The sequence below is a fragment of the Rhipicephalus microplus genome, chromosome X (assembly GCF_043290135.1).
Source record: "Rhipicephalus microplus isolate Deutch F79 chromosome X, USDA_Rmic, whole genome shotgun sequence".
Classification (NCBI taxonomy): Eukaryota; Metazoa; Arthropoda; class Arachnida; order Ixodida; family Ixodidae; genus Rhipicephalus; species Rhipicephalus microplus.
In genome coordinates, this window is record NC_134710.1 from 239,291,765 (window position 1) to 239,319,573 (window position 27,809).

The 27,809-nt window shown below is 46.8% G+C and overlaps 1 protein-coding gene across 1 annotated transcript; it reads right to left on the reverse strand.

Annotated features, from left to right (window-relative positions):
• On the reverse strand, window positions 1–27,607 carry LOC119187789 (solute carrier family 22 member 6-like). The gene is made up of 5 exons (XM_075876540.1): window positions 27,408–27,607; window positions 23,905–24,119; window positions 9,275–9,456; window positions 3,584–3,911; window positions 1–11 (listed from the first exon to the last, which is right to left on the reverse strand). The coding sequence occupies exons 1-5, from the start codon at window positions 27,605–27,607 to the stop codon at window positions 1–3; spliced, it is 936 nt and encodes a 311-aa protein (XP_075732655.1).
• Between the last annotated feature and the right edge of the window lie 202 nt (window positions 27,608–27,809).

Sequence of the window (27,809 nt, forward strand, 5' to 3'; positions counted from 1 at the left end):
CTACTTGAATGCTGTGGAAACAAAGTAAAGTTGAGTTACAGTGTGCTAGAACAAGGGAAGTACTCGGAACGATCTTCGAAGAGTGAAGCCCAAACAGCGTCAGGTCACTTGCGGCGTTGTGATCAATGTAGTCTGCAATGTATCATTGTTCAAGAGTGGCGCATGGCTCTACCAAAGTGCAGTCGTATATATAATGCCCGCTTCTCACTCAAAAAGCATGGGTTCGAATCACAGCTGTATATGGTAAAATGTTTATTTTTAGTGTCACTTGTTACAGCTTCATCAGTTTGCCTTTCAAAATGATTCTAGCTCCAGTTGATTTTACTGCTACAAAAAGCAACATGAAATCAGAAGGGGAAAAGAAGAACTTCCACGCTGAACTTAATTGTTTGTAGTGCCATGTCATGGCGTTATACAAAAAAATTGCCCGCAGCTTCCCTCGGGGGAACACTGAGGAGGATGCGGAGCATATAATTGGTTAACGGGGTGTTAAAGTCCGGGTCCTCTTGTCGACGCTTACGTTTCAAAGCGGCCGAATCCGGTGCTGCTGCTTGACGCTGACGTCTCTCAGCGGCTTCACGTTCTCTAAGTTGAGCATCTTCCGCTCGACGCCGACGTTTACGTTCGGCGTCGCGAGCTCTTCTCCACGCTGCCTTGTCTTCGGACGACGACTTGGTTGCGGTTCCGCCAACACTTTGGCCGGCGCTGGTCGAAGGGACGTCGATCATTGCGACCTCGGACGTCGACGCGCCGTACTACAAACCAACCGACGAGCGGCAACTGAGCGAGCGAGCACCGACCTTGAGTATATATACAGCGCGACGGCGCATGCACTGTCAGCTGTCGAATGTTCGAGAAGGGGGAGAAGCGCAACGGCGCATGCGCGCGCGTCAGCTGCCGATGTTCTCGAACCGCGACGGCGCATGCGCGCGCGTCAGCTGCCGATGTTCTCGAAGCGTGACGGCGCATGCGCGCTACATTATACAGCTAGCGAATGTTCGTGAAGAGGAGAAGCGCACGCGGTGTGTAGAGGAGGAAGGGTGCACAGATGGTGGAGGAGTGAAGCGCGCGCGGTGTGTAGAGGAGGAAGGGATGCACAGATGGTGGAAGAAGGAGGAGGAAGCTTGCAGACGGCGCCGCACTACAAGCCTCGAGTATTAGATGCTCCGCATCTAAAACGTATGATATGGCCTCGTCTATTTTCACGAATTCGAAGCTCGAAACGAGAATTTGCGATTTCAGTCACTTTTTGTAGCAGTATGTAGCATCTGAAGCTAGTTTTAAGCAACAGAAGAAAACCAAGTGACACTAAGAATGAAGCTCTCTGACAGTACGATTCGAACAAATGTCTTCTAGGATGCTTTGTTCAAATCCGGGCTCTTTGAGTGGGAAGCAACCAGTTTACAGCTGCACCACTTTGGCATAGCCGTGCGAAACTCTAAAATGACCACACATTGCGGACTACCAATCGCAGTGCAAAAAGCGGCTTGACCCTGCTTGGGACTCCCATTCTATGCCTTGGTGCCGAACCGTTTTGAGCACTCTCCTGTTCTAGTGCACTCTAACTAAATATACACGGTGAAGGTCAACACGCGCAACCAATGTACCGAAGAACGACGTTAATAAAGCGTACAGACGACGCCACGGCTTGGCTTTTAGAGGTATGGAAGATCCGGCCGCGGTATACCGCGTCCGGGTGGTCGAAACCCTAAGTGGTCGAAATCTCATGAGCCCTCCACTACGGTGTCTCCCATAATCATATGGTGGTTTTGGGACGTTAAACCCCACGTACCAATCAATCAATATTTGCTTGAGGAGACACTGGCGCTGCCATGATTCATTCGCCATGAGAATTATTAGCAGTGCATAAATATTCATTGATTGATTGATTTACCTAACCGTCGTGCTTGCGGCATTGAACACGCTAGTGGCTTTGTGTATTGTTTTAGCTTTCGTTTCTGGTCAATCAATGGCTTCTTAAACTTGAGCAGACTTGAATTCTTCAGCATAAACACGTCAGGTCATAATATGGGGACTGCTGACAGTCTACTGACAAAGCGCCTGCAGACAACACGGAGCCTAAAAAACGAAGCTTACGCAAACCTATGTGGTACCCATCATTCCCACGTTGCTGAAACGACATGCGTATCGGCTCCCACGGGCGTTGTCTTCAGATTTCACTTTTGTGTACTATTACGAAACAATGGTTTAACTCCCCCGGAATGCCCAAAGCACAGAGTTTCCTAAAATTAACTAGAGGGGACTCTGGCGCTGCGATAGTTCAGAGACCATGGGAATGATGGGTAGTACACACTTTTGCCTTGTCTTCGTACTTGCTGGCGGCGAATCGCACTTGAGGCTTTATTGCTGGTTTCGATTTCGTTTTGAAAGAAAGAACGAATTCTTTTCAATTTGATCACCATATTCGAAATGGTAAGACAAAGAATAAGGTGGTGAAGGACAACCGCTGAACATTTGCCGATCTTTGTTTCGTAAGGAAAGAGCTCCAAGCCACACGAACACAAACGGAGCGAAAAGCAGGCCATAAATACGAAGATTAGACAAATATGTGTACTACCCATCATTCACATGCTCGATGAAGTGCCGTGCGTTGCAGATTCCACAGACACTAGCGCCAGTGGTCCCTCTAGTGTATATTAGGAAACTGTGTGCATGCATGTAAAATGTCAAAGTGCACAAGGCGCCATAATTTCGTGAATTACCAATGTAATCTTTAAGCTAATCGGCAAATAAAGAAATAGCAGGATGCTATTTCAACTATATGTCTGATCTGTGTTTCAGCTTCTCATGGTGTCTGTTGTACCATCAAAATTCAGACATAATCGCCATGCAAATGGAAATGAGGCACGACGGGAAGGCGAAGATGGGTACAATGTTTAATAGCTGCAGCGAAGGACTGCCTTTTCAGTGACGTCCCCACAAATGAGCGCGGAAGGTGGGCTATATTAACATCAAAATTATTTCCGTGCAAAACGGGCTGCAGTAAATGTTTTGAAAAAAGCGAAATGACTGATGAATGTTACGCTTCCGTTGGAAGCATTCTCGCCAAGTGTAAAAGTGAAAACACGCTTCATACATAAGCCTTAAAAAAGACATGGTACTCAAAATATAGTGAAGAGTGATTAGGATAATGTAGTAGGGCAGACAGGCAGTGAAAAATTCACTTATAAAAGAAACATCATGCACATTTCATTGCGAGTGTTCGAAACAAATTGAAACCAGTTTTGTATTTGTGCCCCAGTCTAAATAGCCACAGGTGGAGAATACCACAAGTTCTGTCGTAATCGAAAAAGTGGTCTTGCAAGACGAAATATTCGCATTCCAAAGTATTCAGGACATTCACGCGAACTGCACCCATGGCGATTTAAATGCGCAAGAGGTAAACTAAATGGCATGAAAAAAAACAGGACAAGCTTCAGCTTTTGCCTGCGTCCCTATCACGCTTATGTCAAAAGATTCTGGAAAGATGACACCGCTCAGAGAGTGTGCTCGCGCTTAAGTCCGATATTAGTAGCACCCCCCCTTCTTGAAGCTGTATTTACACTTGTGCTTCGCCACACACCGCTTCCCTGATCGAATGAGGGTACCTCCATAGTAATTGCTGTCGATGTGTACTCGCTTAAGCTGTTCCAATACTTGTCAGTGTCGACCGAACCCGCACTAGCGCCCTCTTGGTTGTCATTGTATGCAGGGTTATAATGCACCACAATGTCCCCGGTGTCATTGCTGTTTGCAAACGATCCGGATGTGCTCGAACTTGCTGTAGCCTCGACGTTTTCCACGAAATCCGGCAGCGGCCGGCCTTTGGTTTCTGGCCAGGGGAACACCACCAGTGTCGCGAGCAACATGACAATCGCGTAGAAGACGGCATCCCAGGTTCCATGGTTGAACTGCAAACGCAAGATCAGTGGTCAAGAGAACGTCAGGGAAAGCCGCTTTTGCCTGGTCATATGTACAATTGATGGATATGTGGGGTTTAACGTCCCAAAACCATCATATGATTATGAGAGACGCCGTAGTGGAGAGCTCCGGATATTTTTCACTTGTATAAGACAATAGATGCAGCGATGGCGTAGTGGTTAGAGTATCAGCCTCGCGTGCAAGAGATCCGTGGCTCGAATCCTGGTGCTGCGAAGTTACGAACCTGATTTAAAAAGATTTTCCGCGTGAAAATACATTGCATTAGGAGGCGTGGGGTGCAGCCTCACCGGTGACACCAGAGAAGGATTGGCTACCCTGGTGCAGTATCTGGCCACTACATCCCACATGCATACGTCAATTAAAACACAGCCTTCAGTCCCCAACGGCTGCGAAGCAGCTGACCATGGCAGTGGTCCGATCTGCAACGCAGCAGAGGCCGCTAAGAATCTTTGGGTTTGGACAGACTACCATTGGAAGCTGATCTTGACTACGTTTAGCGCTAGGCAACCTTATCTAGTGAGGCAAGTCTAGCTGTACTATTCGAGGAGCTAGAAGATGTTAAATGGGATGTAATAGGGCTCAGTGATGTTAAGAGGACAGATGAGGCCTATACAGTGTTACAGAATGGGCACGTCCTTTGCTATTGTGGCCCGGCTGACAAAAGATAACTCGGCGTACTGTTCCTTGTTCAAAGAAATATAGCTTGTAACATAGAGGAATACTATAGCAATAATGAAAGTGTGGTAGGTATCGTAATTAAACTCAATAAGAGATACAAGATGACGGTGGTACAGGCTAGTTCAAAGACGCTAGTTCAAAGCTTCTATGAGGACGTTAAATGAGGACGTGAAGATACACGCTAGTTAAAGCTTCTACGAGGACGTGAAATCGGCATTGAGTAAGGTGAAAACCCAGTACACTATACCCATGAGCGACTTTAATGTCAAGGTAGGGAAGAAGCAGGCTGTAGACCAGACAGTAGGATGTTATGACAGCATTAGAAATGCCAGAGGGGAGTTGTAAGTAGAATTCGCAGAACGAAATAATTTACGTATCTTGAGTACCTTTTACCTAACGAGAGAATCGTAAGTCGACATGGAGGAGCCCTAATCATCATCATCATCATCATCATCAGCCTCACTACGTCCACTGCAGGACAAAGGCCTCTCCCATGTTCCGCCAGTTAACCCGGTCCTGTGCTTGCTGCTGCCAATTTATACCCGCAAACTTCTTAATCTCATCTGCCCACCTAATCTTCTGTCTCCCCCTAACCCGCTTCCCTTCTCTGGGAATCCAGTCAGTTACCCTTAATGACCAGTGGTTATCCTGTCTACGCAATACATGATCTGCCCATGTCCATTTCTTCTTGATTTCAGCTATGATATCCTTAACCCCCGTTTGTTCCCTAATCCATTCTGCTCTCTTCTTGTCTCTTAAGGTTACACCTACCATTTTTCTTTCCATTGCTCGCTGCGTCGTCCTCAATTTAAGCTGAACCCTCTTTGTAAGTCTCCAGGTTTCTGCTCCGTAGCTAAGTACCGGCAAGATACAGCTGTTATATACCTTCCTCTTGAGGGATAGTGGCAATCTACCTGTCATAATTTGAGAGTGCTTGCCGAATGTGCTCCACCCCATTCTTATTCTTCTAGTTACTTCAATCTCGTGGTTCGGCTCTGCGGTTATTACCTGCCCTAAGTAGTCATAGTCTTTTACAACTTCAAGTGCACTATTACCTATCTCGAAGCGCTGCTCCTTGCCGAGGTTGAGTAAAGAAAACATTAGAATTCAATCAACCAAAGGAACAAGCAGGATTCCGAACAGGCTACTCAACAAGTGACCACATTCATACTATCAATCAGGTAATAGAGAAATGCTCAGAGTATAACCAACCACTATACATAGCCTTCATAGATTACGAGAAGGCGTTTGATTCAGTAGAAATATCAGCCGTCATGCAAACACTGCGGAATCAGGGCGTAAATGAAGTATATATAAACCTTCTGGAAGAAATCTACAGGGGATCAACTGCTACCATAGTGCTTCATAAAGAAAGCAACAGAATACCAATCAAGAAGGGTGTAAGGCAGGGGGACACAATTTCCCCAATGCTATTTACCGCGTGCTTACAGGAGGTTTTCAGAAGCCTAGAATGGGAGGAGCCCTAATGGCGAAAGCAAAAACAAAATAGACTTTATAAGTAGTGCGCACCCAGGCATCGTGCAGGATGTGGAAATGCTTGGCAAGGTATGATGAGCGACCATAGAATGGTAAGATCTCGAATTCGCCTAGACTTTAAGAACGAACAATAGAAACTGATACGCAAGAAGCCAATCAATGAGCTAGCACTGAGAGTGAAAGTACAGTAATTCAGTCTCGCTTCAGAACAGATACTCGGCTCTTGTCGAGGAAGCCAGCCTTAGCGTTGACACAATGAATGATAATCTTACGAGTATCATTATGGATTGTGCAGTGGAATTGGAAGGTACGGTAGTTAGACAGTACACTGAGAAGCTGGCCCAGGAGACGAAGAATATCATTAAGAAACGCCAAAGCATGAACGCCTCAAACACAACAGAAAAAAATAGAACTGCCCGAGCTTTCAAAGTTGAATAATAGGCGTGAGGTATCCGATGTAAGAAGGTATAACATGGACAGAATTGAACACACTCTAAAGGACGGAGGAAGCGTCAGAGAGGTGAAGAGGAAACTTGGGATAGGCAAAAGCCGGTTGTATGCACTAAGGGACAAGAAAGGCAAAGTAACTACCAATATGGATAGGATAGTTATAATGGCGGAGGAGTTTTACAGAGATCTGTATAAAAGCCGGGACAACCACGACCTCACCATAAGAACCAGCAGTAACCCAGATGGAAACCCGCCAGTAATGACAGAAGAAGTCATAAAAGCATTGGAGGGAATGCAAAGAGGCAAAGCTGCTGGTGAGGATCGGGTAACATCAGATCTGCTGGAAGACGGAGGGCACATTGTTTTTAAAAAACTGTCCACCCTGTTTACGAAGTGTCTTCTGACGGGGAGGGTACCATTATCTTGAAAGAATGCTAACACATCTTAGTACATAAGAAAGGAGATGACAAGGACTTCAATCGCAGTCCGATCAGCTTGCTCTCCATCATATACAAGCTGTTTACAAAAGTAGCTGCTAAGAGAATTGAGGCATTATTATTCAATCAACCAAAGGAACAAGCACGATTACGAACAGGCTACTCTACAATAAACCTCATTCATACTATCGATCAGGTAATAGAGAAATGCTCAGAACACAGCCAACCAACCACTATATATAGCTTTCATAGATTACGACAAGGCATTTTAATCTGTAGAAACATCAGTAGTCATGCAGACGCTGCGGAATCAGGGCGTCGATAAAGTATATATATTAACATCCTGGAAGAAATCTACAGAGGATCAACTTCCACCATAGACCTCCATAAAGAAAGCGACAGAATACCAATCAAGAAGGGTGTAAGACAAGGGGATACAATCTACTTATTGTTATTCGCCGCATGCTTACAGGAGGTTTTCGGAGGCCTAGATTAGGAGAGTTAGGGATAAAAGATAATGGAGAGTACCTTAGTTACCTGCGCTTCGCCGATGACATTGAATTGCTGAGTAACTCAGGGGACGAATTGCACCTAATGATTACTGAATTAGCCAAGGAGAGCAGAAAGGTAGGTTTTAAAATTAATCTGCAGAAAACGAAAGTAATGTACTACAACCTTGAAGGAGAAGAGTGCTCCAAGAAAGGTAATATTGCACTTGAAGTTGTAAAAGACTGCGTCTACTTAGGACAGGTAGTAACCACGGAGCCAAACCATGAGATTGAACTAACTAGAAGAATAAGAATGGGGTGAAGCACATTCGGCAAGCACTCTCATATCATGATTGGTAGATTGCAACTATGCCTTAAGAGTAAGATATATAACAACAGCATCTTGCCGGTACTTACGTATACGGAGCAGAAACCTGGAGGCTTACAAAGTGGATCCAGCTTAAATTTAGGATGAAAAAAGTGAGCGATGGGATGGAAAATAATAGGTTTAACCTTAATAGAAAAGAAGAGAGCAGAGTGGATCGGAACAAATCGGGGTTATGAATATCATAGTTGAAATCAAGAAGAAGAACTGGGCATAGGCCGGGCATATAGCGCGTAGGCAGGATAACCGCTTCTCATCAAGGATAACTGACTGAATTCCCAGAGAAGGCAAGTGGGTTAGGGGGAGACAAAGGTGGGCAGATGAGATTAGGAAGTTTGCGGGTATAGAGAAGGAGCAGCAAGTACAGTACCGAGTTGTCTGGCGGGGCATGGGAGAGGCCTTTGTCCTACAGTAGACGTAGTCAGTATTATGATGATGATGACGACGACGATGATATCACAATAATTAAGCGAAGGGCGGTGGCTGCTGTCGCTATGTCTACATAAAGCATCAGGAAAGAATAACAGGTGTTGAATATTCATCACGTTAGACAGATGATGAATATTCACTTATTTTCTTCCTTAATATGCAAACGTTCAAGTACAACGTTTTCACAGTTCGCAACTCTGCTGCACCACGTGTTCCAGTCGGTGTTACCGCCTTTTCGAGATTTTTTTTAGCAGCGACATTTTGTAACTATAAGATTGTTTTCTTAGCGTCTCTAATAATCATACGGTGGTTTTGGGACGTTAAACCCCACATGTCAAACGAGTGTTTTCTTCAATAGTGTTTCGCAATAGGGAAGTACAAGGCTTGGGTGAATTTTGGTTCAAGCGGTGCAAATCTAGGGGCGCTTCCCGCTGCGGTGACATGTGACTTGTACGATTTTAATTTTAATTGGTTAAGATTGCCACAGAAAAAGCCAGTTCAGACGCTTTGACGCTGTTCCACCGTTGAGAATATGCAGCTGTCGCGTGCGTACCGTCGGGGTCAATATGCAATACTCTACGAGGCCCACGCCGCTTATTTCGATATTACGGACATTCGAATCACGTAGATCACACCAATGTTATCGGCTCTTCAAATACCAACTGACGTCCACCAGTACAGATGAAACCTAAACATGAGATTTTTCAAAAGCTGGTGAGACATGTTTAACAAGTTTTTTATCTAAGGTAGTAATTATGGCTCGAATTCCTAACCATTGTACTGTTACAAATAAGGTACCTTAGAATAGAGAAAATGTTATTGAGCTGCAGAAATTAGCCAGTTATGTACAACAAAATTTACTTACAGGTGTATTCTGTCAGTCCCAAAATACACTCATTTAATGCTGTCTCTGCAGTTTATAGCAAGTAGTTTTCAATCCAAGACTAATCTCCATGCAAAGTACTCACAGGCTGATTAAGAAATGGCTGGATGACACCTCCGACTCCAAATATGGTCTGAGCAACTCCGGTAGCAAGAGCCCGGACATTGGTGGGAAACACCTCGCTCAGGTAGATTATGTTGATGTTAATCACATTTCCAATGCACAGCCGACCGGCAAGCATTAGTATACTTTCCGTGATGTTGTACTCTGGTGAGAGACAGAACATATTTCAGGCAAGAGCATCAATCAAGAGACAGAAACCGCAAATGGCTTCACTGAAATCTTAACATTAATCACTCTAAATTTTACGCCTTGTCGCTTACAGAGCTAACTTGAAATTTATTCGAACTTGTCAGCTAGAACTTATTTATATAGTGTTTGGTTGCGCTAGGTTATCAGTTATATACTGTACGATCCGCCAAAACTAACTATTGTGCGCAGCAGCCCCTTTCGTTGCCTCTCAGCGTTAAACTATAGAACGTAGTTACAAAAAATTACATCATGGACATGTGCTTTGTGAGCATGTACTTGTACTCACCGTTTTTGAAGCTTTATATAGTCGTATGGCAGATACAAAAAAAAAAACTGCCACTCATGCATGATAGCTAAAGAATTGGCCGACTGTACATACCTTACAGACGAGTAGCGGGTGTTACTCGTGAACATTTATTTAATCAACTTCAGCATCACAATACGGCTTACGTAGGCTTTCATTTATACTGACGCCGACCCACACAATTTTGCACCAGCACTTATAAACCAAAAAATATTTATTGATCAAAGGGCGGGGGTGGGGAGTGCCATGCCTTTTCCTCTACCTCCGGAAACTATTTACGAGAATTCACAAAAATATATTATGCGAGTCATCTCTTTGAATAAAAATGACCTTACTGGATTACAACCCCTATCTCATATTTGAAGGTGCGAGATCAAAAGGCGTGAAGTAAAACACCGATTACGCGAGGTATTGGTAAGCAAGAGCATTGAAAGAAATTTAAGCAATAGGAGTTGAGGTAAAGATGGAGGCTTGCAATTATGAGAAATCGGTGAACATCGTTTGAACAATATGATAATTATTGCTAGGGTTTCCCTTCCCCAAACCATCAAACCATTGGTTCAATAAGGGGACACGGCGCATATACCTTGTTGAAGCATTGGCGCCAGCGTGGTTTCTATTCCGCGAACACACACACACACACACACACACACACACTATATATATATATATATATATATATATATATATATATATATATATATATATATATATATATATATATATATATATATATATATATATATATATATATATATATATATATATATATATATATATATTGCCCAGACGAAGACCGGTCCCACGGTCGAAACGTCGGACTAAACTGTGCTAAAACGTTCGTTGTGTGTGAATTACTCCTTTTTCTATATATATATATATATATATATATATGTATATATATTACATTTGGCCATCGCTTCAAAGGTGGCATCTTTCAGAGGTCTTGAGCTCTTGCTCATCGCAGGTAGAAGTAATGCCTCTGGCGGGCTGCATTTGCAGCCTCGAAGAGGCTGGTCATGGCCGTGTAGTCTTTTGGCTCGCTGAACTGCCAACGCTGCCTCTGGCAGTCGGCCTTGGCTGGTGCATGCCGGAAGGTGTCTTGACACGGAGGAAGGAAAGGTAAGGAGAGGGCATGCCCAGCCGGCGCGGGGCGTAAAAAATGTGGTGGAAATGACATCATGGCGGCCATATTCACTAGGCACAATGGCGGCATTGCTACGGTTACGTGTTGCGCAGTGGAGCCGGTCTAGCAGTGAGCGGCCGCGGCTGCCGGCGGAATGTGTGCCTCCCCAGGTCTCGTGCTAAGCCGTGGCGGACAATATCTGTGCTCTGTGCCGCGTTATTGGTTACGCAGTGTTCTGCTGGCAGTTACATTACTCTTAGCAACGTTTACAAATCCCTTTGTCCATCACGGGGTTTCATCAGTGCGTAGAACAAGTGCATATCCATGTGTCGTGCGGCGGATGATGCAGATGAAGCAGTTAGTGTTCAGTGAAGTTGCGTTGGGCACCATGACGAAGCTGAATGAAGACGAACGCCTTGCAGGTCAGTGACGGTTGAGCAGTGCTCCTGCTTGTGACAACGGACGACGCTGTTGAGCCCAGCAAGACGCCGTGAGGACCATGTGCACATACGTAGTTTCGTGATGTGTGTGTACAGTAACAACTTGCACGTGCGTATTAAAACACCTTTTCTGTTCCGCTTGGTACACTCTCCACCAGCAATGCATGTAATCTCAACGTAACAGCAACCGCGCTCAACTGTCACTAGCACCGTGCTCAGTCACCACGGTCGCAGAATGCTGACGCCCGTGAGTTTCACGCGGAACATGGACACAGTGGCAGGACGCTGCGTCGGCCGCGTGGCGGAATGCAACCGTAGAAGGCGCACGACCAATCGTGTTGTCTGTACAGTTGCTGAATTAATGACGTGAAAGCACTCGCCGTTGTCAGTGCATCTAGCGCGCGTTCTCTCGTAGTTGCTTCGTTGTCGGCAAGCTGTTACTCCCTGTTATTACTCGGACGAAGCGATTTCGCTGAAGGTGTGTCGCTGCGTCAGAGTGATGAGCCCAGTTCCATTAGTTTTGGATCGTCACGACACGCGCGCAGCGCAGCCGACGTGCTTTCCGAGCCGGAGAGGGAGTCGCGCCTTCTGCTTCGCATCCATATGTAAACAAGACAGGAGAATTCGTTTAGTCAATATGGCCGACTTCCGGCTTCATCGCGGCTTCACAACGAGTGACGTCAAGGCCTCTCCTTACCTTTCCTTCCTCCGTGTGTCTTGATAAGAAACCTTCTAAGAGGTAGGGAGGGTGGCACTTGCTGCTTCGCTGCGGCTGTTGTCGGTGACAGGGGAACATTTAGTGGGCAGCTGCCAAACGTACATCTGACTGTGGGCTTAGGCTGTGTCTCGGAGTCAGTGACGGATGTCGCACGCCTGAAGAAGGTTGCCTCAACGGCATCCGTGAAGGCACACCACGTGTTTTGGCTGGCCTGTCTAGCTCTGGCTTCTTCAAGATAGTCGAAGTCCTGTCAACAGGCTCTGGCGTTATGGAGAGAGCAACTTTTATACACTTGTGCAGGAGAGTCTTGTCACTCAACCGGATGTGATTGGGTGTGCGTTCGGTCAAGAAATGCCGTCGAATCAGAAGTAGTGGCTCCGGTGGGTTTGCGAGTATAGTAGTGCGGGCCATGTGTTCATCCGGTACCTTCGCGCAGACACCAGCACCCCTTGTGCCCGGAGGGCCCTTCGCGAAGGTAGTCGTCTCTGGCAACGTGGCAGAATTCAAGCTCTTTGGTAAAAAAACCAGCTCGCGGCCGGGGCAGCTATCTGCACGGCGGCCGGCGTTGCTCTCGTTGTGGTGGTGGCTACGGGTATGTATAGCGCCGAGGTTGTCTCGTGGAATTCATCCCGAGCTCGACGATGGTTGCCTTGGGCTTTGCGGGTGCTTTCACTGCTGGGGCGCCAAGCACGAGAGCAGCTGTGTATGCTCCAGCGATGGTGAATCTGGTGCCAGATTCTCCAACTGCGCTGGAAATCGACTGATCTTGGCCTCTCTCAGTGATGTTACGACGTCGAGTACTGGCGCAGAGGAGCCGAGCACATGCTAGCCGAGCACGCGCCCATGTACGAGCCCCGCTATTTCTTCATCGCAATATATATATATATATATATATATATATATATATATATATATATATATATATATATATATATATATATATATATATATATATATATATATATATATATATATATATATATATATATATATATATATATATATATATATATATATTGTGAGACCACGTCTGGTACGGCAGCAACCAGGTTATCTTTTTTTAATCCAAATGCACGAGCCAGAGAGCCAGCCCGCGTGACATACGATGACGATCACTACAATGGTTTTGTCATACAGATGAAGATGAAGTCCATAGTCAGCGCTCACACTATTCCCCCCCCCCCCTTCGCGAAAGCGGGCAGCAAGTTAGAAAGGGTTGGTACGCCGAATATATCGTTTCAGTCGAGAGACGTGGGCGATCTCGGTGTGGCGGCGACGGTGATCAGGAGCCGCGTTGACAGGAGCAACGCGATAGTTGACTTCAGATGTTCGTTCTAGGACAGTGTATGGACCGAGATATCGGTGAAGGAATTTTTCGCAGAGCCCAGGTACACGAACAGGTGTCCACAAAAGGACTTCGTCGCCTGGGCGGAACACAACAACTCGACGCTTTGCATCAGTGTCGATTTTTCTCTTGTTCTGAATGGTATCAGTGTTGGCGCGGGTGATTTCACGGCAGCGGGCGACGTGAGCGGCGAACTCTTCCGGGAGAGATGAAAATGGATTGGAAGATGTGGACAAAAAGGTGGTGTCCAGAACAAATGTCGGCACACGGCTATACACGACAAAAAAGGGCTGAAATTCGTCGTACGCTGTATGGCAGTGTTATATGCGAACGTGACAAAAGGAAGCATTTGTCCCAGTTTTCGTGATCCGGTTGCACGTACATAGAGATCATGTCGGACAAAGTTCGGTGAAAACGCTCAGTCAGACCATTAGTTTCTGGGTGATACGCTGACGTGGTCTTGTGAATGGTGTTAGACGCCTGTAAGACTTCAGCAAGGACATGTGAAAGAAATGTCTTGCCACGGTCACTAAGGAGCACACGCGGTGCGCCATGTCGTAAAATAATGGCGCGAAGGAAAAAATCGGCTACTTCAGAGGTAGCACCTGATGAAAGAGCTGCCGTCTCCGCGTAGCGAGTAAGGTGGTCTACGGCAGTTACAATCCAACGATGACCGGCTGGCGTAAGCGGGAGAGGTCCGTATAAGTCTATGCCCACAAATTCAAAGGGAGTGTACGGGCACGGCAGTGGTTGCAATGGCCCCGCGGAAAGAGACGTGGTACGTTTTCGGTGCTGGCATGACGCGCAGGAAGCGACGTACTTGGCGACAGAAGTGGAGAGACCAGGCCAAAAGCAGCGAGTTTTGAGGCGGTCGTAGGTCTTGTGGAACCCTAAGTGGCCAGCTGTCGCATCGTCATGAAACGCTTGTAGAACTTCCAGACGAAGTGAGCGAGGAATGACGGGAACCCATTGGTTACCGAGAGGATGGTAAATTTGCCGACATAATGTTCCCTCTTGAAACGGGCAAGTTGTCTTAGGCGGCTGTTTGAAGCACGCGATAAGCCTGTGAGCCGATCGATGATTGTGCGGCAGTAGGTGTCGGCATGTTGGAGCGAGGCGAGATCTGTCGACGAAAAAAGGTCCGCCGAGGCAACTAACAGTTTTGAAGCAGCAGCCGTCTGTTTGGTCACTTTGGTGGGCGGTGACAAACAGATGGAAGGTGACACTTCGGCGCTTTGCGAGAGCGGTCAACGTGACAAAGCGTCGGCATCTTGGTGCTCTCGACCTGACCTATATGTGACGCTGTAGTCATACTCTTTCAATCGTAGTACCCAACGGCCAAGGCGTCCGGACAAATTTTTGAGAGACGATAACCAACACAGAGCATGATGGTCAGTCACTATTGTGAAATGCCGGCCGTATAAGTAAGGGCGAAACTTTTGTACGAACCACACGATGGCGAGACATTCTTGCTCAGCGATGCTGTAGTTTCGCTCAGCAGGTGACAGAGTACGGCTCGCGTAGGCCACGACTTGTTCTTCGGAAGCGTGGTTCCGCTAAAGAAGGACAGCACTGATGCCAAGTCCACTTGCGTCAGTGTGTAGCACAGTAGGTGATGCAGGGTCGAAATGGCGAAGCACTGGCCGTGATGCGAGGCATCGCTTGAGGGTGTGAAAAGCGGCTTCGCAGTCATCCGACCAGACAAAGGGTGCGCTCGTGGTCAGAAGTTTGTTCAGAGGAGCCGCAATAGTAGCGAAATCACGTACAAAGCGGCGGAAACACGATGCTAAGCCAAGGAAGCTGCGGAGGTCTTTCTGTGTGGTTGGTGTAGGAAAGTGTAGTAACGCGGCAACCTTGTCGGGATCGGGCTCAACGCCATGTTTACCGACGACGTGACCTAATACCTTGATGCTGCGACTGGCAATCCGGCACTTCTTAGTGTTGAGCTGGAGAGCGGCCTTAGCTAAACACGTGAGGACTTCGTCTAGCCGTTCCAGGTGCTGTGAGAAGCTGGACGAAAAGATGACAATATCGTCCAAGTAGCAAAGGCAGGTCTTCCATTTTAATCCTCGCACTACCGTGTCTATCATCCGTTCGAATGTGGCTGGGGCATTGCACAGGCCGAAAGGCATCACATTGAATTCAAAGAGCCCATCTCGCATAGCAAACGCAGTCTTCTCTTTATCAGACTCGTGCATTGGAATCTGCCAATAACCGGAGCGCAAGTCGAGACTTGAAAAGTACTCGGCACGTTGTAAAGTATCAAGAGCGTCGTCAATGCGAGGCATTGGGTAGACGTCCTTACGAGTGATTTTGTTGAGTGATCTGTAATCAATGCAAAACCGTACCGAGCCATCCTTTTTTTTCCACTAGTACGACAGGGGAAGACCATGCGCTTGTCGAAGGCCTGATGGCGTTGCGCGCAAGCATGTCGTTGACTTGTTCTTCTATAAGCTTGCGTTCAGAAGCCGACACACGGTAAGGGCGGCGGCAAATCACACGGGATCCGTCGGTGTCGATACGATGGGCGGTCACTGTTGTTTGACCCAGACCTTCCGAACAAACGTCAAAGCAAGTTTTGTGCTTCATTAATAACGCTAGCAAGGCATCAGTTTGCGTTGGGTTGAGATGTTCACACAAAGTGGCCTTGAGAGCAGGAAATGCATCTTCCGCTGGCATACACTTTGAAAATGACGAAGCAGATGAACCAGTGACGACACATAGTGGTGCTTCTTCGGTAATGCTGGCAACAGTGGTCCTCTCTGGCAAAAGAAGTGGTTCTGTCGTCGTGTTGCTGGCCGTGATGCTTGCATAACCACGGGAGAACCGCACTAAACAAGATGCGATGGTGATCCCTCGAAAAATGCACCGCTGGCAGGGAACAACCACAGCGTCACTATCTAGAATTTCTCGTGACTTGATCGTGAGGACACGTTCTTGTCCGGGAGGCAGGAGGAAATCCGCAGCTGTCACAAGGTTTGGCGACGAAAGGTCGGCAGCAGAAGAAAGCTCAGTGTCCGTAATACGAATCAGGGGCCGACCACACGAAATTACAGCAGACGCCGCTGACAAGAAGTCCCAGCCTAAGATTATCTGATGAGCGCACGAATACAACACAGCCAATTGTATGTGATGACGGATTCCATCGATGAGAACACGAGCAGTGCACAACCCGGTTGGGCAAATTGGACTGTCATTAGCGCCGCATAACATGGAACCGGCATAAGGAGTTTGCACTTTACGCAGGCGAAAACACAATTCACGATCAATTACTGAAATTGCGGCTCCAGTGTCTATAAGGGCGTCAACAAAAACACCTTCCACACAAACAGGCAGTAAATTAACTGGACGAAACGGAGGAGTTGTAACGTTCCGACAACAAGCAGTTTCCCCTCCAAAAACTGCACCTTCTAGTTTTCCGAGTCCAGAGAGATCGGCGTGGGACGGAGGGGTGAAGAGGTACGCCGAAACGGTGACGGAGAACGGCGGCGAGATGAACGAGAAGGATGACGCCCAGCAAGAGACCGTGGAGGGGAGAGCGGCTGACGGGAGGTGGATGGATATGGTGCGGGAGCGTATTCATCGGGTCTCGGGACAAAGTCTCTCTCGTAAGCTGAGTAACCAAGTCGTTCATCCTGCTGACGGCGGCGGCAGAAACGGGATATATGACCCCTTATGCCAATGTAGAAGCAGATGGAGCGCTGAGGACGCCATGTAGAATAGTGGCGTGGCCTTGGCACTTGCGTTGTCATCGCAGCCACATGGTCGCATCCGACGTCCGCAGGCACGGTTGGAACTGGTGCTGGGGCCCGCGATGCAACTTCTGCGTACGAAGGCACTGGGAAGTGCACAGGAGACGGAGCATGTGCAGCGCTTGTCATTGATGCCAATTCGTCCTTGATTATCTCACGCAGGTTGGGAGGAGGTGTGCGGACAGACGCAATGGTTGGGTTGCCCGGAAATAGGCCGTGAAGTTCTTCTCTGACATTTGTGCGGATAATGGCCTGCAATTCATGCTCTTTGGTAAAGCGAGCGTCGCAGGAGGCGTGTGGAAGACGCATGGAATGAAGCGCGTCGAGGCGTTGGCATGTACCGATGACGTCCCGGACGGTGGTTGGATTCTGGATCACGAGAGCATTGAAGGCCAAAGAGTTGATTCCTTTCAGTAGATGTCGGATGCGATTGGCCTCCGTCATGTCATTTTGTGCTCGGCGACAGAGAGCCAGAATATCTTCAATGTAGGACGTATACGATTCGTCGTCCCCCTGGATGCGGGTTGCGAGCTTCTGTTTTGCTACTGCAGAGCATCCTGCAGACGTGCCAAATACCTGACGGAGATGCCCCGTGAAGGCCGACTAATTGGAGAAGTCGCTTTCGTGGTTGTAATACCAGGTTTCAGCGACGCCATTGAGGTAAAAAGAACGTAGCGCAGTTTGTGCGCCTCGTCCCAATAATTACAAACGCTGGTTCGATCATAACTGTCCAGCCATTTTTCGACGTCTTCGTTGCGAAGGCCGGAAAATACTGGAGGGTCTCGATGAGAGGTACTCACGGTGTAGTGAAGCCTAAGTGGCTGACAAGGAGCGGTTGCAGCAGCGGACGCGTTGGGTTCTGCCATCGCTGTTGCTTGAGGGCACAACCATCGACCAGACCGGAGCTCCAGGGGTGACGGGTAGAGCCGGAGGACGTGGGAACCAAAGCACGCTCCACCACTTATGAGACCACGTCCGGTACGGCAGCAACCAGATTATCTTTTTTCAATCCAGACGCACGAGCCAGAGAGCCAGCCCGCGTGACATACGATAATGATCACTACAATGGTTTTGTCATACAGATGAAGATGATCGAAGTACATATAGTCAGCGCTCACAATATATATACAGAGGGTGTTTTTCAAAGCAATATAGATTTGTCCTTAAAGAACTATATTAGGCAGGCACTTCTCGTCTTCACAGCCAATTCCTTGACCGAATCGTAAAGATTTTGCCACTGATTAGATTACTTAGAAATGATTAATTGATAGAAATAATGAAAATCAGTTGATAATGTAAGTTTTTGGATGGTTCTTTATATGGCGAAGTTATTCTACGTTATAAATAATGGCGAGTTTAAGCTTTTGAATATAGAATATCTCACGTGCGGTTTCAGAGATCCGTGGTCGAATAACCAAACCGCGGTGCCAGAGAAACCGTAACTAAAGGCTTGTGCACACCGGCGACTAGCAGCGGTCACGCGACCATATGTGACTGGTCGCAAACAGTCGTGAACGGTCGCAAACGGTCGCAAAGTGACTGCTTTGGCTAGTCGCTTCCTGACCGATTTTTCAGTCGCCCGGCTGCAGTCGCAAAGCTGCTTGAACCAATCAGTGATGTTCATTTTTTGGGTTTTTTTTTTGTTTTTTCAACGCTGTGCGAGACTGGACGAAAACAATGAATGCGGCACGCTCGGTTCGCTCCGTTCACTCAGCTGGTGGCGATCAGCTCATCGGCGCTGGTCTCCAGAGTTCTCGCTGATAACGGCACGCTGACGTGACTGCAGTTTTGAGACTTCCGGTCGCTCACTTGCAGCCTCTGCCAGTGTGGACATCAGTCACTTTTAGTCGCCAGTCGCGAATGTTCGTGCGACCGCTGCAAGTCGCCGGCGGGAACCTGCATTAATGCACTGGTTGCGCCGCAACTAACCGAGTGTGTGAAAACTAACGTGCTTGATGCGTTACTTTTGGTTTCTCTGCCACTGCGGTCTGGAAATCCAGCGATGTATCTCTGAAACCACGCATAAAATTTAAAATTTTTAAAAACAGGGCTCACCATAATTGGGGACGTAGAACAACTTCAACATATATACAGCAACCCTAAAATTCATGATAAAAAGGTATTTCAAATATTTTTATTATATATTATCGTTTCTAAGTTCTATGATTAGTGGCGAAATCTTTCCACCTTAGGCAGAAATGGGCTGTGAAGACGATAAGTGCCTACCTATTATAAATTAAGGGTAAATCTGTATCGCTTAAAAGACACAGGGCTGTATATATTCAGCGAAAAATTTAACACGAGCTCTTCGCTAGGGCATGACAGGAGGTGATTGAAGTTGCGATGGTTTTCTCCTTATTGAATCATACTTGTGAAGCGCAGTGTTCTAAAATTCCTGTTGCTACCCTGAAATTTCAGGTGCATAAATGCATCATAGACGAGCGAGTAAAGTTGAGTGCGTGTTGAGTAAGGAAGCACAGTTGTTTGTTGACCATTTTGCACGCGTGATCAACCTTGACTGTCACTAGTGACTGTACCCTGTGACAGTGGTATAAATGGTGAGTAATACTTATACTAGGATAGCATTTTGAGGGACGCTATAGTGGAGGGCGCTGGAAAATTTAACCATCTGGCATTCTTCTACGTGCTCCTAAACCTATGACGTACATGGGCCTCTATCATTTCATCATCATGAAAATGAGACTGCCACGCCCGGCATTCAATCAAGTGGCGTTCTGTTCAGAAGTAGAGCACTATAACCTCCAGACCCTTGCATCGAGCGCCGTTAAATGTTGAAATCGCGTTCGGTGGTACGTAAGCAATTTAGATAAACAGTGACAGGAATATGAAGGGAAGATGGCAGAGATATGCAAAATCGTTGTATTTGAAGCTAAACACGCGTGTATATAGCACGCATAACTGAAATCAAAGCGCATGATTAGACGACTTCCGGCATTGGGAGTTGAACCTACAGGTCCTACATTATGTCCTTGCTGCTTGAACGACGGAAACGTTCTTGAGCTTTGCCTAAATATCATCCATGGGAGTTCATTAGTAACTTCGCGTTATCGCTACGCAAGTTCCTTCCCTTTCAACCGTCTTTTTCATCCTGGCTTCTCAGTTTTATTTGCTTACTAGTAACAAATGGAACTGGACCACGAGCCTTTGCACTGCATGCGAGTCGTTCGTGAAAAGCCTATGTTCATTTCTCACTGCTGCTTTGCGAAGACGAAAAATTTTTTCGGAATATGAATTGGTATGCGTATTGTGAAAATTTGACAACTATAGCTTTGCCGGAATAGAGATAGAGACAATGTTGAGCATTATAACCATCTCTAACTACGGAAACTTCCACATGAATTGATATACCATTATACGCACAACATATTCGTCATACAGTGTTATTCCGGGCGAGGGGGGGATAAGGATTAAGTTTTTTTTCTTTCCAGACACTGTGGGAATCGAGGTTAGCCTGCCGCCTCTTTTTGCCGTTCTCATGTCCTGGCATGGTGGTGGTGGTAGTGGTTGTAAGGAAGAAGAAAAAGGTACCTAATTTTTTTCCCTCTTCCTTACAACCACTACCACCACCACCATGTCAGGACATGAGAACGGCAGAAAGAGGCGCCTCTGCGGTCTACCGTGCGGGGCGAAAGGAGAGTGACAACCCCTCTCAGATGGTAGTGGATGTCGACTATGGCGCCGTGCGCGGAGTCTTTTGGGACGTTTCGTGCGCGTGCGTCGGGAGCGAGAGAGAATCTCTCCGTGACGACATCGGATAAGCACGCATTTCTTTTCCGTCTGTCGGCTCCCTTTGTTTGGGGTTCGTTCGGCGCCTTGCACCCGCAGCGAACGCTTACTTTTTGTCGCCCCTTCTGAACGCTAGGCTGAAGAGCGGTGTGGTGTCCTAGTGCGTGATCACACTAGGCCGACCCGTACCTCTCGGAAGCCATCGCGAGCGGAGTTTTTGCCCTCGCTCATAAAGTTAATAAACAGACTCCAAAGGAAAAGCTCCCCATAGGGTCCATGCATTAAAACCCATAACCACTCGGGTGCCACCATGATGGAACGACTCGCTCGCTGGATTCCGTGCCGAGCGGTTTTGCCCTCGCGATCTCCAACGTCAGCGTAGCTCTGGCCGACTGGACTTGATCTACGCCACCTCCTGACACCGACAAGAGCTCTCGCAAGTGGTGCCCCGTTCTCGGACTCCTGTGACCGTGTTTCCATCTTTTCTATCTCTCCTATCCCCTCAATTTGTCGTCGCTCTCTTGCTTACCACCTCACGCCTCTTTCTCTCTCTCTACACCGTCCTTCCTACCCTTTTAATCCCTCCTCACCCCCATCCCTTATGAGCTACTGTTGAGGTGTCGCTCGCTGAAGCAGACAGAACTATCGGTTAAGAAGAAAGTGAAGGAAACGGAGACTGACATGTGGAGAATGGGCATGATTAAGAAGTCCGCACTAGATATCTATGGAACTTTTAAGCAGGAAATTGCCAAGGAAAGGATCTATGATAATACTCGGGGTAGTTCTCTACTGTTTGAGGCCAGGACGGGAGTACTGCGAACCAAGACATATCAGGCCAAATACGAAGGGGTAGACACAGTATGCAGTGCGTGTGGAGAGGAAGAAGAAACTGCCGAACACTTGATAATGTTCTGTAAAGGGCTTCACCCTATAGTTCAGGATGATGGCGCAGAGTTTTTCAAAGCACTGGGGTTTAGGGACCGGGAGGGCAAAATAAACTTTAGGCGGGTAGACTTAACTAGAAGGAGGTTATCTGATTGGTGGCTAAAGTCAAGGCACGAGTGAAAATTAAACTCTTCACTGCAAAGTATGAATCCTCAAACTCACTTTTTAAGGAAAAAAAAATAAATATAGTTTTTGGTTCATTAGGTAGTACGGCTTGGTGGCGCTAGCCACCGCCCGATCTAAAGGGTACAGCCATATACATCCATCCATCCATCCGTTACGGGGCTCACTTTTCTCTCCCTTTCTCTCTTAGAACCACTTAGGAACTATACTCGGTTTGCGGGTGACGTTCACTCGCAGTCGCCACTGCATGCTGCAATTAAACCCGGCCTTTTATCTGTTTCGTGAATCTGTTATATCGCATTGGGAGACTGTCACAAGAAGTCGAGTTTTTGGCTCCTGGCAAAAAAAAAAAAAAACAAAAAAAACCACGGATGCCGACTCGCCCGGCACGTAAGCAAGTCAGCGCAATCGACCACCCGCCGCATCGCCACGCTCTCAACACTACAAGAATAGTGGCGCCATCTATTGAAGAAACCTGCAAACGCTTCTTTTCGTGCTCAGTAAATTGGATAAATGGTCATTGTATCTTTTCTAAAAGTAGTTTATATAAATTTTATACAATTTTAGTTTATTTTTAATACCTGATTGTGCTTGCTTTCAATTTGTACTTCAAAAATTCGAGTTTTAAACGTTTAAATTTAGCGCTTTTCTATAGTATTGTGATGGCAACAATGCCAAGGTTATAAGATGTCAGTGATTTTGTGCTTACAGCTTGTCCGGCCTAGCTTTTCCTCTAAAGTCAGTATATTACCTCTGTTTGCTCACTCAAGTGAACGGGCCCTTTGTCCTGTTGTCACTTTGAATCACTTTTGCTCACGGAGACGTTCTCGCTACACCCTGTGTAGTACTTCTCGCCCGGGGCGTGGATAAGCCCACTTGCTTTCCCGCCAGCCCTTTTGACAGTGCGCTTTACTGCGTTTTTGGTGTTTCCGCAGGAAGTAAAGTGTTGCGACATTGAGCAGTACCGTGTTCTTGCCACGCTGCTCTCGGTGCCATGGCTGTCCGGACGCGCTTGTGCCGAGGCGACGGTTACAGCGATACAGTGCGCTACATGCGAATGCTATATACACATGTACAATATTTTCTGGGCGGCTTGTAAGTACTTGCCCCGCAAAATTAGCGCACGGTACTGATGCCACATTTAGTCTTCGACGCGGTTGGAGTGTCTTATATCAACAGCCAAAGTATGTGTGTCTGAGCTAGTTTGAAACTACAAGGTACGTGATAGTAATAGGGCTAATAATTCAGGGGCGAACCTCAAAAAAGTGGCTTATTCGACGACTCGAAACTCAGACACGAAAGTGTGGCTCATATACGTAAAAACATTTGACTTGTTTTAATCGGCAGTAAGAATGGCAAGTTGACCTGAAATAGAGTATGACGCCATGCTGCGCATAGCGGAGGCGTTCACAGTGCCTTTTACAGGCCACCTATGATCGCGAATTCGGGATGCTAGTTTATTCATTCTGACGCACCATAGAAAAAATTTTGGTTGCAACCAGTGCGCCTTTTCCGGAGGACTTGCTCCATGATTAAAATATATAGTGGCAGCGCACACCTTCGATAAGCTATAAAAAATTGACATGTAGCTATGCTATATGTGGTGCATGACCTTCTAAATAAATACTTGTGCCAATTACAACCTTTCCACGAGCTTAATAGCCCAATACTACCTCCTAACATAATGAACAGCCTTTTCATAAAGTTTCAGTGAGCAAGATGCCTGGAGAACCATATCTAAAGTAGCCGAGCAGAGCCAAATACCATGTTGTCAGCCTATGTCGACTGCGCTACTGCTGCCAAGAATGTACATCATAGAAAATGCAAATCTGATCCCATGTCAAGATCATCACTGTTTTGAGAACGTCTAACAATGCCAGATAACGCTGTATTGGAGACAAACCTTTTGGTAAGCAGGCGTGGAGGACGTAAGACGCCATGGTGGATACCATAAATACGATAGTTGAGCACTTTCGGGGAAGGTACCACAGGATGAACAGGCACGCAACTCCGCTCACCACCTCGATGGACCCACCGATGAGGAAGTTGTAGTACGGATTTATCGGCAGCAGCCCTGTGTCAAGTGCCAGTTGGTACCGCACAAGAGCTGTGCACAACCTGCGAGATTCGGAGAACATCGTGATTGCCAAAGCGGACTGCCGTAGGAAGAGCTTTGCGTGACGCTGCCATTTATTCCAGCTAAGTTGGGAAGGTGCTATCCTCATGAACCAATCAGACCCTTGTGGGCGGGCTGATGTAATTGGCTTTCACCTACACACGAAATACGGTGCGCACAGACAGCCGACACTTTCGTGCAGTAAGGTTGAGGGCAGGACGTGATGAAAGTGCAAGTTCACCATAATAAATAAACTGACACGTAGAAAAATTAAAAAGACGAAAAAATTGTCATCTCTTTTGGAAAGTAACTACTACTACTACTATTGCCATTTTGGGGAATTACGCCCGAAGCGGTACTTCTTCCAAGAGTAACTTTTGTTTTTAAAATGGTGCTCAGTGGGTTATGCTTCCACTTCACGGTGACCTCAAATGAACATTTAAACTCAACAGCTATTCATACGGTAATTTGGAAAAACTGCCGGAAAGTGTAGTTCAAGCTCTGAAGCTCTTGATCTGGAGTCGTATGCTTTAATCATTACACGACTGCCGCTAGGTGGCTCAGGCAATGCAGAAGAAGAATATTGGGCAGCACAGCGATGCAGTGCTATATCTAAGCATTATTTCACTTTTGCTACTAGGGCAGAGTCATGCGTTAATTCTATTAGGAGCCATATATTATGCGCCATTGAAACGAGGAATGTTCAATCTTTAGCATAAATAAGCATGGGGCAGCTCGTACATGTGTAGCACAAGCAACAGAACGCACTAATTTTGTGCGCCAAATTTGCACGACGCGTTGCTTTGTTCGATACTCACCTACTTCTATCCGTTTCTAACCTCACTTATGTTCCAAGAAATGTCTGTATGAGGAAAGCGTTGCGCTACTGAGAGCGCATCTTTGATTTCTGGCTATGGTGGCCTAATTTAGGCGGGGCTAAGTGCGTAAACATGGATTAACCTATATTCAGGCCCCGCGGTCAGGTAGGCTACAGCGTTTCATACTTGGCACGTGAAATCGCAGAATAGTGGCTCTGGTGAGTACGAATGGTTAGCCTATGTTCGCGTATTGGCTACACTAACAACAATAAGGTTGCATGTTTTTTTTTTTTTCGACTCCTGACATTTCCACGTGTACAACTGAAGATGTTCTCTCTCGGAGTTTCGCACCTTCCACTATTGTACAAAGAGCTCAGATTATTATCTTTTACATCGAAATATTTTCGAATACTACAGTGTTTTAACGACAATGTGCTGTAAAAGTTACAGCTTCATGAAACAAAAATAACCGGGATTCTTGATATATTGAACATGGGGCTATGCCAAACACCCCAGGAAGTTGGCTTTCTCTCACAAATGTTGTTTCTTCCTCACGTAAGGGGGCTTTTCCGCATGCTTTGGAAGAAAGGAGTGATTAGAAGGGCGGCGCCCCGCAGCGCTAGTAGAAACACGCTCGCCGTCGTGTTTCTCCCATGATTACTTGTCGCGGCAGTCTTGCGGGGTCGCCGTTCACCCCCCTTTTTCAACGCAACGGCGGCCGCAAAAGGGGAGTACCTGGCTGTTCCCCGCAAAGCTGGTGATATTCACAGTCGAACGTCGAGAAAATGAGTGACATCGCTGCTGCTTACAGCATCCAAAGAAGCACAAAGAGTATCATATTGAAAAAAAAAAAATGGGGCTGCCTTGCACAAAGGGTGTCTGGCGTGAAGAAAGAAGTCAGCTTCCTTTTTTTGCTCCTCTTTTTTTAACACAAGTTTTCTTTTGCCGGGGTCAACCCCAGCTCCGCTGCTGAGGGTTGCCACTGACTTTCAAGGGAAATTTGCTAAACGACGAGCGAAAAGTTTCCTAAATTCGCCCAAAAAATTCTCCACTCTACACATGTGTGGTGTGCCTAGTAATAAAGATTGCTAATTATGTACAACAGCGTGAAGAACAATATGGTCCGTAGCCACTTAATTAAACTGACGTTTTTTATGCCAGTTGCATCATCCGCTTCACCATGGTAGCACTCAGTAAGGACATGCATGCATAATCAACGTACCCGAATACTACAGCTCCTCAAAAGAGAAGTTTGCGACGGTTTTAGTTGTAGCAAATGCAGAATGAAGCAGTCGCTACAGCAAGAGAGGGATGGCGCGCGTAGCCTTCTTGCAAATTTACATAATTTGAGTGGAATCATGTGTGATAATCGAACAACCTAATTACACAACAAAGGCGAGAAATTAGAAAGTAGCGCTCAACCGCCACAATGCACGCACTAGCTTTTCTGTGCTGTCATGCTTACGCTAAACATTCGCATCAGTGCAGTTTCTGAAGGCTGTCTGAAGAAGCTGACTTTTTGGCCGGCCCCAAAAGTATCCTAACAAAAAATTATAACTCGCCATTAAAAAAAATCGGGGGTACTACATCAGGGAAGAAGTCGACAAGCCGTTTACAACAGTTGGAGCTGTGGTAGGAACATGCGACCTAGCCGTCACCTAGCCACTTCAGAATGCAAACTTTAAAGAAGCATAAAGCTCTCGAAGCCTTTAAAGAACTTAGTACACACCACCACCTCGTGGCACGTGATAAGTCTGCTGACCTAAATTGTACTTGGAGATTGTTGGTGGATGCACTATAGCGCCAGTGCCTCCAGGAACTTCGTGAACTTAAGATATACACACGAGGAACAGGATAGACGTACCAAACTGCGCGTAAAGTGCACCTCCTACTGGTGAATCTAAAACTAAAAAAATAAAAAAAAACATTGGTGCCCATTCGTTTTGTAGACGCTGAGAACAAAATGCGAAACTCCGACGAGACCAAAGCTGAAAATTGCCAGAAACGCCATGTCGCCGATGATGATTATAGGTCGCCACGGGCCTCTCAAATGGACACTGTGCTTTAAGTGTCGAGCTGTGATCATTGTTAGTCCGCCCTTGTCCTGTGTGTGCTAATTTTGTGCGTGCTTTCTTCTTGAGGTATGTGCACCAAGTTTCAAGCTACTTGTTCTCTTTACCGTGTCCCTAAAACTTGTTGCTGCTGCTGAAACAATGCACAATAAACGCTCAACTACCTCTATAAACACACGTTTCAATTTCTTGTTATGCCGATTACTATATAGGCGGATCAAATATGTTTTTTTTTTCATTTCATGTTTTACTGTCTTCATTTCTCTTCATCAAGATCCTAGGCCGCTGCTATCTGAGCCTATACCATACGGACGCGTTTAAAGCGTGCGGGAAAAGGGCCACACTGCAGCACATGCTTTGGAAGTGTGCCGGGATTGTTAATGTCACTGCAGCCGCTCACTTCGCGACGCGTGTTATAGGTAGAGACCAACTCAGAGGCGAATTGTTGCTGCTACCACTACGCGAGGGCTGGGGCCGGCCGCCGGCGCCGGGGCGGTCACTGCTGCGGATCGGCTTCGTCAGCGTCACTGCCGCTGGGAGGCAGCACGCACCAGCGACGAGCTGGCCGACCAGCAGTGGACTGTCCCACAAACCGAACATGCCGCCCGGGTTTACTGAGTTCAGGCCTCACCTGGGCACCGCCATCGCCATCGATAGAGGGTGGGATCAGACAGAGTTAATCCCCTCTTTTCCTTGCCTCGGGCAAAGAAATCTGCCGAAAATTTAATGTTCATTGATTGATTGATTGCTTGATTGATTGATTTATTCTGTCTCTGCGTTTGTTTCTTCCTTAATCGCCCTT